At 52.9% G+C, this 20,796-nt stretch overlaps 1 protein-coding gene across 1 annotated transcript in view; it reads right to left on the bottom strand.

The window, feature by feature from the left end:
• Positions 1–8,619: 8,619 nt before the first annotated feature.
• eif3f (eukaryotic translation initiation factor 3, subunit F) overlaps positions 8,620–20,796 on the bottom strand; it is a 38,772-nt gene continuing 26,595 nt past the window's right edge. Inside the window, exons 5-8 of the mRNA XM_073037002.1 lie at positions 18,254–18,345; positions 17,811–17,947; positions 11,298–11,411; positions 8,620–8,788 (exon numbers count right to left, since the gene is read on the bottom strand). Of these exons, the coding sequence (XP_072893103.1) occupies positions 8,711–8,788; positions 11,298–11,411; positions 17,811–17,947; positions 18,254–18,345 (421 nt within the window). The 3' untranslated portion in view covers positions 8,620–8,710. The remainder of the gene's footprint in view (positions 8,789–11,297; positions 11,412–17,810; positions 17,948–18,253; positions 18,346–20,796) is intronic.

Raw genomic sequence — 20,796 nt, 5'->3', positions numbered from 1 at the left:
CTTATAAAGCCTCAGCATTTCTTACTTTGTTTTATATTCTAGTCTTCCCCACACTGTATTCTATCTGTCACTTCCTTGCTAATTCCCATTTGCACATGTCCTTGGGCACACAGCCTGCTTCCTTAACTCTACCTCCCCCTCCTCCTATTTTTGTATCATCTATAAAGCTATCAATTCTGTCATTCAACTTATTGACATACAGAATAATGTGGTAAAAAAAATCATTCCCAATACCGACCACTGTGAAACACAGCTAGTCACTGACAGCCAATCAGAAAAGAGCCCCTTTATTCCCACTGTTTGCTTCCTGTCTGTCAGGCGTTCTTCTATCCATGTTCGTACCTTTCCTGCAATACCATGGGCTCTTGTTAAGCAGCCTCGTGTGGCACCTGGTCAAAGGCCTTCCGAATATTGAAGTAAACAACATCCACAAACTTTCCTTTGTCTATTCTGCCTTTTATTTCCTCAAAGAATACCAACAGATTTGTCAGGCAAGATTTCCCCTGAAGGAAACCACGCTGACTATGGCCTATTTCATCATGTGCCTGCAAGTACCCCAAAACTTCATCTTTAATAATGGACACCTTACTATTCCAGAATCTAGTGATTGTTGAAGATCACTACTCATGCCTCCAGAATTATTTTGTTGCTTCTTTCAGAACCATGAGCTGTAGTCTATCTGGTCCAACTGATTTATCTACTTTCAGACCTTTCAGCTACCCAAGCACCTTCCCCTTAGTAACGGCAACTGCACTCACTTCTGCCCCAACACTTGGTGTTGAGGGACCAGGTGTGATTCTCCGCCAGGTGAACACCAAAAAATTTGGTGCTCTTAACGATCTCTACCGAGGAGCCGTCGATGTTCAACGGGGAGTGGTGCCCTCCTGAAGTCTACTCTATCTACTCTCCTATCATCCCTGCTCTATTGTGTGCTCTTGCTTTTGATTTTATTCTGTCTTTGACTTCCCTTTTCAGCCACAGTTGCCTCATTCTCCCTTTACAATATTTCTTCATCTTTGGTATTTATCTATCCTGCACCTTCTGAATTACTCCCAGAAACTCCAGCTATTGCTGCTCTGCCAACATCCCTGATAATGTCCCCTTCCCATCAACTTTGGCCAGCTCCTCTCTCGTGCCTCTGTAGTTCCCTTTACTCCACTGTAATACTGATACATCTGATTTTACCCTCTCCCTCTCATACTACAGGGAGAATTCTTTATTTCCAGTCCCGATGAAGGGTCTCAGCCTGAAACGTCAACTGTTTACTCTTTTCCACAGATGCTGCCTGACCTGCTGAGCTCCTCCAGCATTTCATTTCAGTTGCCTCTTTCAGGACCCTGGGGTGCAGCCCATCTGGTACAACAAACTTATCTACTTTCAGACCTTTCACCTACCCCTTCCCCTTTGTAATAGCAACTACACTCACTTCTGCCCACTGACCCTTGAATTTCTGGCAGACTGGTGGTGTCTTTCACAGTGAAGACCAACACAAAATACTTAGCAAGTTTGTCCGCCTTACTTTATTCCCCATTACGACCTCTCCAGTGTCATTTTCCACTATTCCCTGTATTCCACTCTTTGCAATCTGTAAAAGGATTTGGTATTCTTTTTTATATTATTGGCCAATTAACCTTCACATTTCATCTTTTCTCCTTCTTCCTTTTTTATTGCCTTTAATTGGGTTTTAAAATTCTCCAGGTTCCCACTCATTATTGCTTTGTTGTATGTCTTCTCTTTTGATTTCATCCTGTCTTTGACTACTCCTTTTCCGCCACAGTTGCCGCTTCATCCCTTTACAAAACTATTTTATCTTTGGTATTTATCTATCCTGCACTTTCCGAATTAATCCCAGAAACTCCAGCCATTGCTGCTCTGCCAAAATCCCTGCTAATGTCCCCTTTCAATCAATTCTGGCCAGCTCCTCTCTCATGCCTCTGCAGTTCCCTTTACTCCACTGTAATACTGATACATCTGATTTTAGCTTCTCCCTCTCAGACTGCAGGGTGAATTCTTCATTTCCAGTCCTGATGAAGGGTCTCAGTCTGAAACGTCGACTGTTTACTCTGTTCCACAGATGCTGCCTGACCTGCTGAGTTCCTCCAGCATTTTGTGTGTGTTGCTTTGGATTTCCAGCATCTGCAGATTGTCTCGTGTCTGTGAGTCTTCTCCTGCTCCTATTTCTATGTTCTGACATTATTCGTTGTACAAGATGTTGGTGAGGCCAGATTTGGAATACTATGCTCAGGTTTAGTCACACTGTGACAGGAACAATATCATGAAGCTGGACGGAGTGCAGAGGAGATTTACCAGGATGTTGCCAGGACTCGTGGGACTGAGTTATGGACAGAGGGTGAGCAGGTTGGGACTTTTTGTTCTGTCCCCACTGGAGTGTAGGAGAATGAGTGGTCATCTTATAGAGGTGTAGACAATCATGAGGGACATACACTCAGTGGTGGAGGGGTCTCGGGAGGTAATTCTAGAGCAGAGGGTCATGGTGGACAGTGTTGTAGAGATTAATTCAGGATAATAGGGGCAGGGATGGGACAGCAGTGATATCTCAGTGGGGAGTGAGACCAGAGGAAATGTTCACCCTCCCAGTCTCAGCTCCATCTCTCACCTCAGCCTGGTTTCCATCTGTTGTTCAATGTTCCCCTGTGGCTCCTCACCAGACGTTGCCTCTGCCTCTGACACAGAGAGTCCATCGCTCTCAGTCTGACACCTTCCTGTAACAGACCCGTCATCAGTGGACTCTGACCATTGGGACTCTGCCCACCTCAGACTCGTCCCTCACCCTCGGGAGCTCCCTCTCAATACACCATCCCTCACCCTCGGGAGCTCCCTCTCAATACACCGTCCCTCACCCTCGGGAGCTCCCTCTCAACACACCGTCCCTCACCCTCGGGTGCTCCCTCTCAACACACCATCCCTCACCCCCAGGAGCTCCCTCTCAATACACCGTCCCTCACCCTCGGGAGCTCCCTCTCAACACACCGTCCCTCACCCTCGGGAGCTCCCTCACAACACCCCATCTCTCACCCAAGGGAGTCCCCTCACACCAGACCATCCTGCTACCTCAGGAGCTCCCTCCTCAGGTCCATCCCTCACTCTGGGGACCTTCCTCACACCAGACCGTCCCTCAGCCAGGGAGCTCCCTCACGTCAGATAGTCCTTCTACCACAGTGACTCCCAGAGGTCCATTCCTCACCCTAAGGTGCTCCATCAGCTCAGCCCACCGGTCTACCTCAGGAGAACCTTCAGCTGAGACCATCCCTTTACCTCAATAGTTCCCTCAGTCCATCCCTCATACATGTTCCCTCAGCTTGCCCCCACCTCAGACCCATCTCTACCTCAGGAACTACTCAGACCATCATTGATCCTAAAGAGCTCCCATGGTGCAAAACCCACCTCAGCTTCAGACCCTCATCACCCTCACACCCTCCCTCATCGAGACCCTCCTCACCATCAGGTCCTCCCTCACCGAGACCCTCTTCACCCTCAGAACCTCCCTCACTGAGACACTTCTCACCGAGACCCTCTTCACCCTCAGAACCTCCCTCACTGAGACACTTCTCACCGAGACCCTCTTCACTTTCAGAATCTCACCCTAGATTGTTCCCTCACCTCAGGAGCTACTCAAAGCATCACTCATCCTAAAGATCTCCCATGGTCCAAGACCCTCCCTCACCAAGATCCTCTTCACCCTCAGAACCTCCCTCACTGAGACCCCCTTCACCCTCAGCGTGATCCTCCTCACCCTCAGACCCTCCCTTACTGAGATCCACCTCAGCCTCAGACACTCCACCGAAAACCCCCTCACTGTCAGACCCTCCCTCACACAGAATATCCTTACCCTCAGAACCTCCCTCACCAAGATCCTCCTCGCCCTCAGACCCTCTCTCACTGAGACCCTCCTCGCCCTCAGTCACTCCTCACAGACTCTCTCTCTCTCTCTCTCTCTCTCTCTCTCTCTCTCTCTCTCAGGGCGGAGCTCGCGCCGTGTCAGAACTAATCAACCAATAACGGAAGGAGGTAGGTGGGGCTAGCACGATGGATGGACTAATGAACCAATGACAGAAGGAGGAAGGTAGAGCTCCCATGATGGGCGGACTAATCAACCAGTAACGGATGGAGAAAGGTGGGGCTCGCGCTGCGGGCGGAGGAACCGACCAAAGGTGGAGCGAAGCTCGCGAAGTGATGCTTTTAACTGACCAATGACGCAAGGCCGAGCTTGGGCGCCGGGTGGACCAACTAACTAGTGAGGGGGGGGGGGGGGGGCAGAAGATGCGGCTCTCGCGCCGGATAGACAAACTGACCAATGAGACAGGGCGGAAGGTGCGGCTCGGGCGCCGTGAGGACAAACTGACCAATGAGAGAGGGTGGAAGGTGCGGCTCGAGCGCCAGGTGGACAAACTGACCAATGAGAGAGGGCGGAAGGTGCGGCTCGGGCGCCAGGTGGACAAACTGACCAATGAGACAGGGCGGAAGGTGCGGCTCGGGCGCCGGGAGGACAAACTGACCAATGAGAGAGGGTGGAAGGTGCGGCTCGAGCGCCAGGTGGACAAACTGACCAATGAGAGAGGGCGGAAGGTGCGGCTCGGGCGCCGGATAGACAAACTGACCAATGAGACAGGGCGGAAGGTGCGGCTCGAGCGCCAGGTGGACAAAGTGACCAATAAGAGAGGGTGGAGGGTGCGACTCGAGCGCCAGGTGGACAAACTGACCAATGAGAGAGGGTGGAAGGTGCGACTCGGGCGCCGGGTGGACAAACTGACCAATGAGAGAGGGCGGAAGGTGCGGCTCGGGCGCCGGGTGGACAAACTGACCAATGAGAGAGGATGGAAGGTGCGACTCGGGCGCCGGGTGGACAAACTGACCAATGAGAAAGGGCGGAAGGTGCGGCTCGGGCGCCGGGTGGACAAACTGACCAATGAGAGAGGGCGGAAGGTGCGGCTCGGGCGCCGGGTGGACAAACTGACCAATGAGAGAGGGCGGAAGGTGCGGCTCGGGCGCCGGGTGGACAAACTGACCAATGAGAGAGGGCGGAAGGTGCGGCTCGGGCGCCGGGTGGACAAACTGACCAATGAGAGAGGGCGGAAGGTGCGGCTCGGGCGCCGGGTGGACAAACTGACCAATGAGAGAGGGCGGAAGGTGCGGCTCGGGCGCCAGGTGGACAAACTGACCAATGAGAGAGGGTGGAAGGTGCGACTCGGGCGCCGGGTGGACAAACTGACCAATGAGAAAGGGCGGAAGGTGCGGCTCGGGCGCCGGGTGGACAAACTGACCAATGAGAGAGGGCGGAAGGTGCGGCTCGGGCGCCGGGTGGACAAACTGACCAATGAGAGAGGGCGGAAGGTGCGGCTCGGGCGCCGGGTGGACAAACTGACCAATGAGAGAGGGCGGAAGGTGCGGCTCGGGCGCCGGGTGGACAAACTGACCAATGAGAGAGGGCGGAAGGTGCGGCTCGGGCGCCGGGTGGACAAACTGACCAATGAGAGAGGGCGGAAGGTGCGGCTCGGGCGCCAGGTGGACAAACTGACCAATGAGAGAGGGTGGAAGGTGCGACTCGGGCGCCGGGTGGACAAACTGACCAATGAGAAAGGGCGGAAGGTGCGGCTCGGGCGCCGGGTGGACAAACTGACCAATGAGAGAGGGCGGAAGGTGCGGCTCGGGCGCCGGGTGGACAAACTGACCAATGAGAGAGGGCGGAAGGTGCGGCTCGGGCGCCGGGAGAAGTCGCTCCACGATGTCCATCAGCACAGGAGCACCGCAGCGATGTGTACTGGCCCCGGCTCCACTCGCTTTACGCCCGTGACCTTGGGGCTAAGCACAGCTCCAACACCAGATACATGTCTGCTGACCACCACCACCGTACTGGGCCGTATCAGAGGGGGTGATAAATCAGCATGCAAGAGGGAGATTGAAAACTCGGCTGAGTGGTGTCACCACAACAACCTCTCACTCAATCTCAGAAAGACCAAGGAACTGAGGGAAGCCTGAGGTCCATGAGCCAGTAATCATCAGGAGATCATAGGTGGAGAGGGTCAATAACTTTAAATTATTGGATGTCACTATCTCAGAGGACCTGTCCCAGACCCATAACACGACAGCACCTCTACTTCCTCAGGAGTGTGTGGAGGTTCGGCATCTCATTGAAAACCTTGGCAAACTTCTACAGATGTGTGGTGGAAAGTGTGCTGACAGGCTGCATTACACACTGGTACGGGAACACCAATGACTTTGAGTGGAAAATCCTACAAAAGGTAGTGGATTGGGCCCCGTACATCACGGGTAAAACCCTCCCAACCATTGAGCACATCTACAGGAAACGTTGCTGTAGAAAAGCAGCATCCGTCATCAGAGATCGTCACCACCCAGGCCATGATCACACCACCAGCTTCAAGAACAGTTACTACCCCTCAACCATCAGGCTCTTGAACAAAAGGGGATAGCTATACTCATTTAAGGACTCTGTTATATTGTTACTTCATGCTCATTATTCATTTATATCTACATTTGCACAGCTTGTTGTTCATTGATCCTGTTTACAGTTACTGTTCTGTACATTTGCTAAGTATGCCCCGCAGGAAAAAGAAACTCAGGGTTGTATGTGGTGATATGTACGTACTCTGATGAAGAATTTTACTTTGAACTTTGACCAAGAGCATCACGCCCTTCCCAAAATGGTGGATCTCACCCCCCCCCCCCCCCCAGCGTCACGGGGATCAGCATGACATCCTTCCCAAGATGGACAACCACAGAAAGCCTTGATATAAAGCATCAAGGCTTACGCGTGACGACTGCTCAGCCTGTAACCAACAGAAACAGCAGTTGTGTGCGCAGCTCAGCACATCTCAGAAACCAGCACCCCCCCACCCCGTGGAGCGAGTCTATACTTCGCACTGCCTTGGTAAAACAGCGGCATACACCTACTCCAGAGATTCTCTCTTCTCCCATCGGGCAGAAGATACAAAAGCCTGTACCATCAGGCTCAGCAGCAGCCACTGTCCCGCTGTTATCAGACTATTGGACTCCTGAGCTCATAGCCAAGCTGGTTGTGATCTTGCACCTTCTTGTCCGCCTGCACTGAACTTCACTCTGCAATCTATTATTGTTTCTTGTACCTTGTTCAACATCCGGCTGCTGCTCCCTGGACTACAGCTCAGTGTTTAATACTCCGATCATAAAGCTCCAAAATCTGGGCCAGTGTACCTGACACACACAACGGTGACACAGCACAGCTTAAATGCCATTGCTGACGGCACACCTATTGTCGGCAGAATTTCAGACAGTGATGAAGCGGCACAGGAGCAAGATGGATCAGCTCACCGAGTGGTGTCACAGCAACAACCCTGCACTCAACGCCAGTGAGAGCAAAGGACTGCAGACTTAAGAAAGGGGAAGACGAGGGAACACACAGCAGTCCTCATAGAGAGATCAGAAGAGGGAAGAGTGAACAGTTCCTGGGTGTCAGCGTCTCTGAAGATCTATCCTGCGCCCAATATATCGTGCAGCTACAAAGAAGGCACAACGGTGACTATATTTCAGGTGACAGCTTTCTACAGAGATGTACCGTGGAGAGCATTCAATCTGGCCGCATTGCACCCTGCTATGGGGGTGGAGGCACGACACACATCAACATAGGCCGCAAAAGTTGTGAACTACAGTCAGCTCCAGCATGGGCACTAGCCTCCCCAGCATCCAGGGTATCTTCAAGGCATGATGCCTCAAAGAGATGGCATCCATCACCCAGGACATGCTCTCTGCTCATTACGACCATCAGGAAGGAGGTACATGAGCCCGAAGGCAGACTCTCATCGATTCAGGGACAGACTTCCCCTCCGCTATCAAGATCTCTGAATGGACATTAAACCCGTGAACACTACCTCACGACAGTTTTTGGGCTATTTAAGTTAGCTTTAAATATGTGTGTTTTCTTATGTATTCTCAGGTACTGCTGCCACATAACGACAAATCTCACAACATATGCCAGTGATATTAAACCTGATTCTGATAATGATGTTATCTGTGTGAACGATATACCAGACAAGATTGTATCTCGGTACACGTCAACAATAATTAACCAATTCCAATTCTGTTATTGTTTGACCTTGTTCTACCTCAATACACTGTGTAATGATGTGATCTGTGTGAACGATATACAAGACAAGATTGTCACTGTATCTCGGTACACGTCAACAATAATAAACCAATTCCAATTCTGTTATTGTTTGACCTTGTTCTACCTCAATACACTGTGTAATGATGTGATCTGTGTAAACGATATACAAGACAAGACTGTCACTGTATCTTGGCACACGTCAACAATAATAAACCAATTCCAACCGTCCCTACTCAAGACAAGTGACACACACAAACCAGTGTAGATGAGGCAGACATGATGGACCCCACCGGCAACAGAATTGTCAGCAGCATCTGAAATGCCAACCCTTGACCCCATCTCCTCAAACCAAGCGTCAGCACAGCGAGGAAGCACCCTGCCCAAGCCCTCGCCCCACGGGGAGCGAGCTGCTTCCTAATCCATTGGATCTCCACCACCCCCCAGCCACCTGGAGGTTCATGCAGAGCAAGGGCAGCAAGCAGTCAGACATCAGCACGAGCTTCGATAAAGAACAATTTAATAGCATGGGGTCCAGAGGGGGAAAGGCTTGTTGACGATCTGACAACGGGTGAGGCCAGTGGCCGCAGCCAATCACAGGGCCACCAGCTTCTCGTTCAGGGAGATCTGTGCCTGGGTCAAGTTGGACAGATACGTCACCATCAGGAGGTCCTGCCAAGAGAGAGGGAGAGAGAACTTTACATCACACAGAACTCACAACCAGATGTGGTGAGTACCCTGCCCACCGAGACCACAGCCTGTATCTCTCCCAGGATCTAAAGTAGACCAGACACCTTGATCAGATCACAGCCTGTATCTCTCCCAGGACCTAAAGTAGACCAGACACCTTGATCAGACCACAGCCTGTATCTCTCCCAGGACCTAAAGTAGACCAGACACCTTGATCAGATCACAGCCTGTAACTCTGCCAGGACCTAAAGTAGACCAGACACTTTGATCAGACCACAGCCTGTATCTCTCCCAGGACCTAAAGTAGACCAGACACCTTGATCAGACCACAGCCTGTATCTCTCCCAGGACCTAAAGTAGACCAGACACCTTGATCAGATCACAGCCTGTATCTCTCCCAGGACCTAAAGTAGACCAGACACCTTGATCAGACCACAGCCTGTATCTCTCCCCAGGACCTAAAGTAGACCAGACACTTTGATCAGATCACAGCCTGTATCTCTCCCAGGATCTAAAGTAGACCAGACACCTTGATCAGACCACAGCCTGTATCTCTCCCAGGATCTAAAGTAGACCAGACACCTTGATCAAACCACAGCCTGTATCTCTCTCCCAGGACCTAAAGTAGACAAGACACCTTGATCAGACCACAGCCTGCATCTCTCTCCCAGGACCTAAATAGACCAGACACCTTGATCAGATCACAGCCTGTATCTCTCTCCCAGGACCTAAAGTAGACCAGACACCTTGATCAAACCACAGCCTGTATCTCTCCCAGAACCTAAAGTAGACCAGACACCTTGATCAGATCACAGCCTGTATCTCTCCCAGAACCTAAAGTAGACCAGACACCTTGATCAGATCACAGCCTGTAACTCTCCCAGGACCTAAATAGACCAGACACCTTGATCAGATCACAGCCTGTATCTCTCCCAGAACCTAAAGTAGACCAGACACCTTGATCAGATCACAGCCTGTATGTCTGCCAGGACCTAAAGTAGACCAGACACCTTGATCAGATCACAGCCTGTATCTCTCCCAGGACCTAAAGTAGACCAGACACCTTGATCAGATCACAGCCTGTATCTCTCTCCCAGAACCTAAAGTAGACCAGACACCTTGATCAAACCACAGCCTGTATCTCTCTCCCAGGACCTAAAGTAGACCAGACACCTTGATCAAACCACAGCCTGTATCTCTCTCCCAGGACCTAAAGTAGACCAGACACCTTGATCAGATCACAGCCTGTATCTCTCTCCCAGGACCTAAAGTAGACCAGACACCTTGATCAGATCACAGCCTGTATCTCTCTCCCAGGACCTAAAGTAGACCAGACACTTTGATCAGATCACAGCCTGTATCTCTCTCCCAGGACCTAAAGTAGACCAGACACTTTGATCAGATCACAGCCTGTATCTCTACCAGGACCTAAAGTAGACCAGACACCTTGATCAGACCACAGCCTGTATCTCTCTCCCAGGACCTAAAGTAGACCAGACACTTTGATCAGATCACAGCCTGTATCTCTACCAGGACCTAAAGTAGACCAGACACCTTGATCAGACCACAGCCTGTATCTCTCCCCAGGACCTAAAGTAGACCAGACACCTTGATCAAACCACAGCCTGTATCTCTCTCCCAGGACCTAAAGTAGACAAGACACCTTGATCAGATCACAGCCTGTATCTCTCCCAGGACCTAAAGTAGACCAGACACCTTGATCAGACCACAGCCTGTATCTCTCCCAGGACCTAAAGTAGACCAGACACCTTGATCAGATCACAGCCTGTATCTCTCCCAGGACCTAAAGTAGACCAGACACCTTGATCAGATCACAGCCTGTATGTCTGCCAGGACCTAAAGTAGACCAGACACCTTGATCAGATCACAGAGTTTTATTCACTCCCAGGACCCACTTGTCCCAGAGACCATGGGACCTACCCCCCCACCACTCCTGCAATCAGATCTCAGCCTCTCATTCACTCCCAGGACCTGCTGCTCTACACGCAAACAGCGCAAACTCCTGAATCAGATGCCTGGCTGTGGTTCAGTCCTGGGTGTTTGTTACTCTGAATATAATCCCTAGACACTCTCAATTTGATCCCACCCTGTAACTGACTCCTGGCTCTGTTCTGCATATAAAATGCCCAAACCCTCGGGTGACGGCCCGGCCTGGTACAACGACCAAATCCCCGAATCTCTGCCTCGCTGCCGGTGACCTGTTACCCCAAACCCCTTCCAATGGATTCATGGATCACGTGGGCACCTGTTACTCTGTGAATAAACCCCTGGAACTGCTCGAGGAGGGCCCCCAGGGATCCGGTGCCCCATGGTCGGACTTCTCAGCGTGAACCCAGCTTGTGATCCACTCCCACGACCTGCCCACACACCACTGAGCCCCCTCGACGTGACCCCGGCCTTCCCCACGCCCTGTTGCCTCCCCCCAACAAACGTTTGGGCCCGCCGAAGTGCGTGGCGGGAGGAGACTCACGTTGATGTTGCTGTTGAGCATCGTCTCAAAGTCCTGGGCCGAGATCTTGGGCACCTTGTTCACCAGGTCGATCAGGAACCGCCCCACCGAGTTATCGGGGGTGACTTTGCCTGACTGCGGGGGAGGAGGGGGAGAAGCGGTGAGCACGGCGAGCTCTGGAGACCGCCCACCCTTCACCCGTTCCCACGCTGACTGAGCCGGAGACACCCCCACCTCACCGGTGACCGGGGCAGCAGCTCACATCCCCACGGTCCGCTCTTGCCACACCCCTCACACAGTGCCCAGACACAATGGAGAAATGTGGGGTCCGACCCCCCGGGAGCACCGGCCAACGTGGGAGGATGCCCAGCCGCGTGCTAGTGTTGCAGCTCTCGTAGATCCCTGGTTAGACCACTCTTGGCGTATTGTGTTCAATTCCGGCCGCCTCACTAAAAGAAGCATGTGGCAGCTTTAGTGGCGGTGCAGAGGGGGCTTGCCAGGATGCTGCCTGGATTGCAGAGCATGTCTTATGAGGGTAGACACACACACACACACACACACACACAAAAACAAAATGCTGGAGGAACTCAGCAGGCCAGGCAGCATCTGTGGAAAAGTGTAAACAGTGCACGTTTCTGAGTGAAACACGTTGGCTCCTTTCCACAGATGCTGCCTGGCCTGCTGAGTTCCTCCTGCATTCTGTGTGTGTGACTGCCACTTCCAGCATCTGCAGATTGTCTCATGGAGACAGGTTGAGTGAGTTAGGGTTTTCCTCCTGGGAGCGAAGGAGGACGAGTGGCGACAATAGAGGTCTACAAGGTGGAAAGAGGCTTAGAGCCAGGGGAGAGCCAGAGACTTTTTCCCTCAGGGTGCAAATGGCTAACACGAGGGGGCTTGATTTTAAGCATGGTGTGGATGTCAAGAGGCAAGTTCTTTGCACAGAGAGTGGTGGCTGCATGGAACGCACTGCCGGGGTGGTGGTGGCAGAGTCAGATACGTTTAAAACACTCTTCGATAGGCACACTGATGATTTTTAAAAATGGAGGCCTATGCAGGCTTGGATCGATCACAGGGGTAGGTTAATAGGCTGGCACAACATTACGGGCTGAAAAGCCTATACTGTGCAGTACTGCTCCAGGTTAAGATTGGCGACACAGCAGACAGGGTGGTGTTGGACTGGGGTCTGAACTGTCGTTTTTTCTTGTCGCTTAACTTTCTCTACGCTTGCTGGTATTTCTGTGTAATCGCCTGCTTGTAAGTGTTCAGTGGATTTGCAGTAGTGCTGGCTTCTGTATTTTTTTGTAAGCTCGCATCCTGATAAAGTCGTTGACTGCTCTTATCAAAAGAATTTCCCTCATCTGCCTTGTTTGAGATAGTTTTCTGAATAAAGGTCGAGCACGAGGTCGGCGAGATACATCCCAGGATGCTGCTGGGACACAAGGCCAGCAGCCAGGCTTGATCAGACCCCAGCCTGTGTCCCAGCAGCAGCCTGGTCCAGGGGTCACACCCCTTCATCCAGAGCCACCTGGAGCTCGCTCAGCAGCCTCTTAATCCTGGTGGAGGGTCTCGGTCCAAAACCGTCTGCTTCTTCCTCTCCATAGCTGCTGCCTCACCTGCTGAGTTCCTTTGGCACAGTGCGTCTGTTATACACTGGATTTGCAGAATCTCCCGCTTACCAGTGAACTGGCAAGTTCACCAGTCCTCTCCTCTCCTCTCTTTCCTTCCAGGTTACATTCATGTAGTTCACCAGACAGCAGTACATAAAAGCAAGGATTTAACGTTGAGCAACACACACTCAAAATGCTGGAGGAGCTCAGCAGGCTGGACAGCATCGGTGGAAAAGAGTAAACAGTTGACGTTTCTGGCCGAAGCCTTTTCGCAGGACGACCTGGAACGACCAGTGTTTACTCTTTTCCGCAGACACTGCCCGGCCTGCTGAGCTCCTCCAGCATGTTGTGTGTGTCGCTCTGGATTACCAGTGTCTGCAGACTGTCTCCTCGTTTGTGATGTAATGTTGAGGCTTTATAAGGCACTGGTGGGGCCTCACTTGAAGAGTATTGTGAGCAGTTCTGAGCCCCTTATCTAAGGAAGGAGGTTCACGAGAATGATTCCGGGACTGAACGGCATGTCATTCGAGGACCAGTTGATGGCTCTGGGCCCGTACCCACTGGAGTCCAGAAGAATGAGAGGATATCATTGAAACCTACTGAATGGTGAAAGGCCTCGATACAGTGCATATGGAGAGGGGACTTCCTAAGTTGGGGGGGGGGGGGGGTCTAGGACCAGAGGGCACAGCCAGGGTTGTGAGAATAGAGAGATGAGGAGGAATTTCTTTAGCCAGAGGGTGGTGAATCTGTGGATTTTGTTGCCACAGGTGGCCATGGAGGCCAAGTCATTGGGTATATTTAAGACAGAGGTTGATAGATTCTTGATTGTTCAGGGCATGAAGGGATACGGGGAGAAGGCCGGAGATAGTGTGTTTGTTATCTGCTGCCCTGATTCACTGCTGCCTCTGGGGTCATAAACATCGAATAAACAAGCTGCACTGAGATTTGTGCCACATTCGACTTCCAAAACCCCTCCTGGACAATACCATCTCCAGGTCCAACCGTGGTCAGAGTCAGACGTACAATGCAGCACAGAAGCAAGCCCTTTGGCCCATCTAGTATGTGCCTGGCTGGCCCCTCCCTCCAAACCTCTCCCATCCGTGTGCCTATCCCAACTTCCCCTCCATGTTACCACTGAGCCCGCACCCGGCAGTTCTGCCGGCAAGTCCTCTGCGCCAAGAAGCTTCCCCCCCACCCCCTTTCAATGCTTCACCTTTCAACCTTAACCCACGACCTCCAGTTCAAGACTCACCCAACCCGAGGGGGAAACACCTGCGAGCATTCACCCTCCCTACCCCCCTCAGAGCTCTGTACAACGCTGCACAATCGCCTCCTCATTCTCCTACACTCCAGGGAATAAATAAAGTCCAAACTATTCTTCCTGATCCAGTAACCCATGGCTTCATGCCCTGGCAACAACCTTGTACAGATTAGGAGACAACGGTGACTCCTTTGCTGGCGTCTTCAGAAACAGCTCTATTTCCATCTTTAATACCTTTGATTTTTCCCTTTCAGCTTTCCTTTGAAGACCCTGACCTGGAGTTACACGCTGACTCTGGCTCTTTGCGGGACTGGGACCCGCTCTCGGGGTCTCACGACCGGCCGTCATTCGACACGCCAAGGACGTGGCCTACAAGACTAGCTCGCCTTCGGAGTTTCGGGATTCCGCAGGCAGACTCGAGGCCGGTGCCTCTGCCGGAAATCGGTGTGCCATGGGAGATGGAGGCAGCGAGCTGCACGCCCGGAGACCCGAGCTCGGAAAAAGCGACGCAACAGACTTTTAACTTGGTAAACCAGCGAGCTATTTGTTTTATGTCTCCCTTCTCACTGTGAAATGGGGACATCTCTTTTTCCCTTATTGGGGGGGGGGGGGGGGAGAGCACACATGCCTACGGTCTGTCAAATTACCAGGTGAACGAGTGGTCTTTAAGTACTGCAAGTCTGTGTCTTTGCTTGAGTGCTCGGTGGAGGGCGTCAATGCTCTTTTGCTGTTTGGGGAGGGGGTTGTTGTTTGGTGGGGGGGGGGTCACTGCCTTGCTGTTGCTTGTGCAGGGGAGGGGGCAGCTTTGGGGTTTAACATTTAATTGCCACTCAGGGCACTCCTCTATTTTTGCGGATGTTTGTGAAGAAAAAGAATTTCAGGATGTATACTGTATACATTCCTCTGACATTAAATGTACCTTTGAAACCTTTCCTGTCAGGAGGTGACCAGAACGACACACGACACTCAAAATTCAGCCTCACCAACCTCTTATAAAACGCCAACAACCGAGCCCCCACACTCAATGCTTTGATTGATGTAGGCCAATGTGTTGCCAAGCTCTCTTAACAACACTATCTACTTATGATGCCACTTTCAAGGAATTATGGACCTGTATTCCCAGATCCCTTGGTTCCACTGCACTCCTTAGTGCCCTATTGCTCGCTGTGTAAGACCCGCCCTAGTTTGTCCTCCCAAAGTGCACAACCTCACACTGGTCTGTATTAAATCCCATCAGCCATTTTTACAGCTGGCCCAGATGTTGCTGCAACTCCGCCGTTCTCCATATTGGAGTCATCCACAAATCTACCAGTCCAGCTAACCACATTATCATCCAGATCGTTGATGACCAGCAACAACACACATCCAGCACCGATTCCCTGCAGCACTCCACTAATCTCAGGCCTGCAGTCAGAGGGGCAACCCCATCTATGACCACTCTCTGCCCTCTCCCACTAATCTCAGGCCTGCAGTCAGAGGGGCAACCCCATCTACGACCACTCTCTTGCCTCTCCCACTAATCTCAGGCCTGCAGTCAGAGGGGCAACCCCATCTATGACCACTCTCTTGCCTCTCCCACTAATCTCAGGCCTACAGTCAGAGGGGCAACCCATCTACGACCACTCTCTTGCCTCTCCCACTAATCTCAGGCCTACAGTCAGAGGGGCAACCCCATCTACGACCACTCTCTGCCCTCTCCCACTAATCTCAGGCCTGCAGTCAGAGGGGCAACCCCATCTACGACCACTCTCTGCCCTCTCCCACTAATCTCAGGCCTACAGTCAGAGGGGCAACCCATCTACGACCACTCTCTTGCCTCTCCCACTAATCTCAGGCCTGCAATCAGAGGGGCAACCCCGTCTACGACCACTCTCTGCCCTCTCCCACTAAGCTGCTGTTTTCCCCTCAGTGACTCCTCCTACTGGATCCCAGCGCACAGGGTCAGTGAGGAACCAAGAAGGCCACAGGGATCCAGGCCCTCGCTGGGGGGAGGGCGGAGGTCGACCAGCCTCGGAAGACGAGGCAGAGCACACAGCCGGGCCTCGCTGAGGGTTCAGTAAGAGCGAGGAACTCTTTGTGGACAGCAGGAGGGCGGAGGGCCGGGAGATCACGCACTAGTCGCAAGGAGGGGTCAGCGGCGAAATGCACTTCCGGATTTGGAAGTCACAGTCCAGATGACGGAGGGTGCAGAGGAAGAGGTGGAGAGGTAATTGCTGACACCCTGGATCGAGAGTGCAGCGTGCACACAGCTAGTCTCCATACTTTGCACTTCCAAATTCTGAATATTCTCTCCGTTTAGAAAATAGTCTATGTGCTTGACCACTCCACCAAAGTGCATGACCACACCCTTCCCGACACTGCGGATCTGTGGGTATTTTGCCCATTCTCCTAATCTGTTTAAGTCCTTCAGTTCGCCTCTCTACTTCCTCAAAACTTCCACTATGCTGACTGCGGCCTCTTTTATCAGTACCTCCAAGTACTCCGAAAGCACACCCTTCACAACCAACTCCAAAGCCTTCCCAACCACCGTATTAAGCGTTTGATTTCCTTTCTTCTGCCTCTCTCCCTTCTCGAAGAGTGGAATCCTCCGGAACCAATCCAGAATCTAGTGAGTCTGGAAAGATCATTCCGATTGCCTCCACAATCAATTCTGCTACCCTCTTTCAGAGCCCTGGGGTGTTCACCGTCTGGTCCAGGATTCTGCCTGTCTTTTCGATACAACGTGCATCCTTGGACGCAAAGCTAAGGAGCCTAAGATTTCTGCACAGTACTGTCGTGACGATGCAAGAAAAAGAACATTGCATGACCCGGGTGCGTGATGATAAAACGGGTTCTGATATGGTGCTCTGTTGTGGGGAGCCATTTCCATGTCATTGTGAGAGGAATGGTGGGGGGGGAGAAGACAGTATTCTTTTGTGGGGAGGGGCCGTGGCAGGCAGCTCCATCATGGGAAAAGCCCTCCCCCTCCCCACATCGATGATGTCTCCAGAAGGCAGCGCCCGTCACTCACCACCCAGGGCACGCCCCCTTCTCATTACTACCTGCGGGGAGGGGGAGGGGGAATGGGAACCCCCGCCTCTCACTCTGCCAGTCAGCAACAGGCCATCACGTGTTTGCCCCGTCCTGCCGTCACCGAGCGACCGACGCCGGCGATGATAAACCCGACTCTGACGAGGGCAGAGGTTGGAGATCGGGAGCGAGACATTTCATGGGGGGGGGGACATCAGGGGCAGAGGCCGGTAGTGCCCATCTGGCAGAAATTGCCGTTGGGGCGGGCACATTGGCGACGTTTAAGAGCCACCTGGACAAGTACGTGGGATTCAGAGAGCTGCGGGCACGTGGGGCTGGGTTGCCAGGCAGCACAGCTAGCAGGGGCGGGCTGGGATGAAGTGGCTGTTTCGAGGCTTGGCGACTCCGCGACTCTCTCCGTGGAGAGGGATTCAACGTCAGGCGGTGAGGGGAGAGCGCGGAGGAGGAGTGTGTCCGGCGCTCGGACCAAAGCTGGCCCCGTGGACAGCGGTGAAACGGGGTCACTTCCGACAGGAGTACGCAGAGTAGCTCTCCAATGGCAACCCCACCCGACACACACCCTGGCCCGTCCCCTCCCGCTCTCCCCGCCGCTGCGGAGACGGCGGTGGTAGGGCGGGGAGGAGTGCAGACACTCACCAGCACCTCCTCGGCGTACTGCAGCACGGTGCTGAGCATGTCCTGGATGCGGGCGGCCGAGGTCCCCACCTGCTCCAGCTCGGTGGAGAGGCTGACCGTGCGAGAGGGGCTATTCCTCGTCTTCTGGATCAGGTCCACTGCGAGGGGCGGTGCGGGGTGGGGGGGGGGGAGAGGGAGAGAGAGCAGGTCAGAACAAGGCAGAGTGGGAGTGGAGTGGGCTGAAAACAGGGGAGGGAGGCGGTCGCAGGCCCAAAGGGAATGGGGTGATGGGTGATGGGGAGGAACGGGTGATGGGGGGGGGGGGGGGGCTGACAGGAAGAGAGAGGGTGACGGGCAAGGGGGAGAGGAAGGGGTGACAGGGAGGAAGGGAGTGATGGGTGACAGGAAGGGACGGAGGGGCAGGAGTGGTGTGATAACCGGGGTCACTGGAGACATCTCCCTACCTCCAATCCTCTCAGTGTCGTAGTAGACGTAATTGACAGTGAGGGGGGTGAACATCACCCCCATGGTCTTCCCAGGAACACCCAGAGGCGCACTGTCAACAGTGGGGGTGGGAAGGGAGAAGAAGATGATCAGTGACGGTCACTGGCCCGAGCTCCCACACCCCACCCTCCCAGTCCGCCTCCCTGCTCCTTCTCAATGAACAGAGGCCTGGCCCTTCCGCCCACAATGTTGTGCTGGTCTCTCAAAACCAGTCATTAAATGCCCCTCTGCCTACCCAGTGCCTCTGTCCCTCCATTCCCTGGGCACCCTCGTGTATCTCAAGAGCCCCTCAAGCACCTCTATCGTACCTGCCTCCACTACCCCTAACCCCAGGCAGCAGACTCTGGGCACCCAGCACTGCGTGTGTAAAAAAAACACACACAACATGCCTTCCCCTCTCTCAACTTAAATGCAAGGCAAGTAGAACCTCTCACCGTGCTCCGGGGTGGAGTCTGTCTGTCATCCATGGCTCCTGAACATCTGATCTGATCTCCCCTCGGCCTCCGCTGCTCCAGAGAAATCAGCCCAAGGTGCAAGCGCTCCACACTTGGCCAGGTTAAACTCCACTCCGAGTGTCACACCTGTCCCTGCACCCCCTCCCTCACTACCATTCAGGGCCCTGAACAGTCCTTCCAGGTGAGCTGACACTTCACCTGCGAGTCTGTTGGGGCATCTACTGTATCCGGTACTCCTGGATATCAGAGAGATTCAACATAGATTGGGAGAGCGCTTCGCCCAGCATCTGGAACATGCAGGATCACCCAGTGGCCACCCATTTTAATTTTACTTCCCATTCCCAATTATCCATCAGATATAAGAGCAGAATTAGGCTATTCAGCCCACCGAGTCTGCTCTGCCATTCCATCATGGCTGATCCCGGATCCCACTCAACCCCTTACACCCGCCTTCTCACCATATCCCCTGATGCCCTGACCGATCAGGAAACGATCAACTTCCACCTTAAATACACCCACGGACTTGGCCTCCACCGCAGTCTGTGGCAGAGCATACCACAGGTTCACTACTCTCTGGCTTAAAGAATTCCTCCTTACCCGTTTTAAAAGATCGCCTCTCAATTTTGAGGATGTGCCCCCTAGTTCTGGATACCGCCACCATAGGAAACATCCTCTCCACACCCACCCGTATCAGTCCATGGCCTCCTCTACTACCGCGATGAGGCCACACACAGGCTGGAGGGGCAACAGCACCTTACATTCCATCTGGGTAGCCCCCAACCTGATGTCATGAGCATCGATTTCTCGAACGTCCAGCAACGCAGCCCCCTCGCCTTCACCATTCCCGTTTCCCTCTCTCACCTTCTCTCCTTCCCCTGCCCATCACCTCCCTCAGCTGCCCCTCCCCCTTTTCTTTCTCCCGTGGTCTCCTACCCTCTCCTGTCAGATTCCCCCTTCTCCAGCCCTGTATCTCTTTCAACAATCAAGTTCCCAACATTTAACTTCAACCCTCCCCCTCCCGGTTCCACCTTGTACTTCCTCCTCCACTCCCCCCACCTTCTTAATCGGACTTCTCCTCTTTCTCTTCTGTCCTGATGAAGGGTCTCAGCCTGAAACGTCGACTGTTTACTCTTTTCCACAGATGCTGCCTGACCTGCTGAGTTCCTCCAGCATTTTATGTATCCATTGTATTCTTTCCCAGTCTTCTACCAATCTTCTGTAACGACCCAGTTCAGATTTTTACTCTGTATGTATTTCGTTCAGCCGCTCTGTAAGAGGGTCTGTTCAGCTTTCAGCCTGTCTGGGTTATTGTTGAAGATAAGGGATGAGGAGAAATATGTGCCATCCAGTCAGGTAGCTCAAATTATGGGAGGCTTCTGGGGAGGGACAGTAAGGTTGGGGCTTTTGTTCGAGAGATGAAGAGGGAGGACGCCGGAGAGAAAAGGTCCCAGGATTCGATCCGGAGTAGGACCGAGAATCGATGAAGCCCGGGGGGGGGGGGGGGGGGGGGTTGCTGGGCAGTGTGGCTCAAAGGGCCGGAAGGGCCCATTCCACACGGTATCTCAATAAAATAAAATTTTAAAAATATTTAAGTGTCGTTCTGTTGTTCTGGAAAGGTTGTCAGGAATCAAAGATCAGTGAGTCTTGCATTTGTGGCGGGCAAACTACTGCAGAGGATTCTTGGGGACAGGATTCAGGAGCATTTGGAAACCCACGCGGTCACAGGGTGAACGTGCAAACGCCTCAGAGGCAGTGACGGGGAAGGAAACTAGGTTGCTGATACCGTAAAGTGTTGCCCCAGTCCTCCAGCATCACTCCCATGGCCAAGGAGGATCATCGTCAAAGGTTCCCGAGAGGGGGGGCAGGGGAGAATGGGGTTGAGAGGGGTAACGACTCAGTCGTCATGGAACAGAGGAGCAGGAGATGGCCCAGTCCTGCTCCTACGCCCTATGCTTCAACTGCACCGCCCAGAAACCCCTGACTTAAACACGAGAAGGTCTGCGGATGCTGGAAATGTAAATCAACACACACACAAAGGCTGGAGGACA

This window comes from Hemitrygon akajei, unplaced genomic scaffold (assembly GCF_048418815.1).
Source record: "Hemitrygon akajei unplaced genomic scaffold, sHemAka1.3 Scf000072, whole genome shotgun sequence".
Taxonomy (NCBI): Eukaryota; Metazoa; Chordata; class Chondrichthyes; order Myliobatiformes; family Dasyatidae; genus Hemitrygon; species Hemitrygon akajei.
Note: the sequence above shows the minus strand (reverse complement) of the source record. Positions and strands in the feature narration are given on the sequence as shown.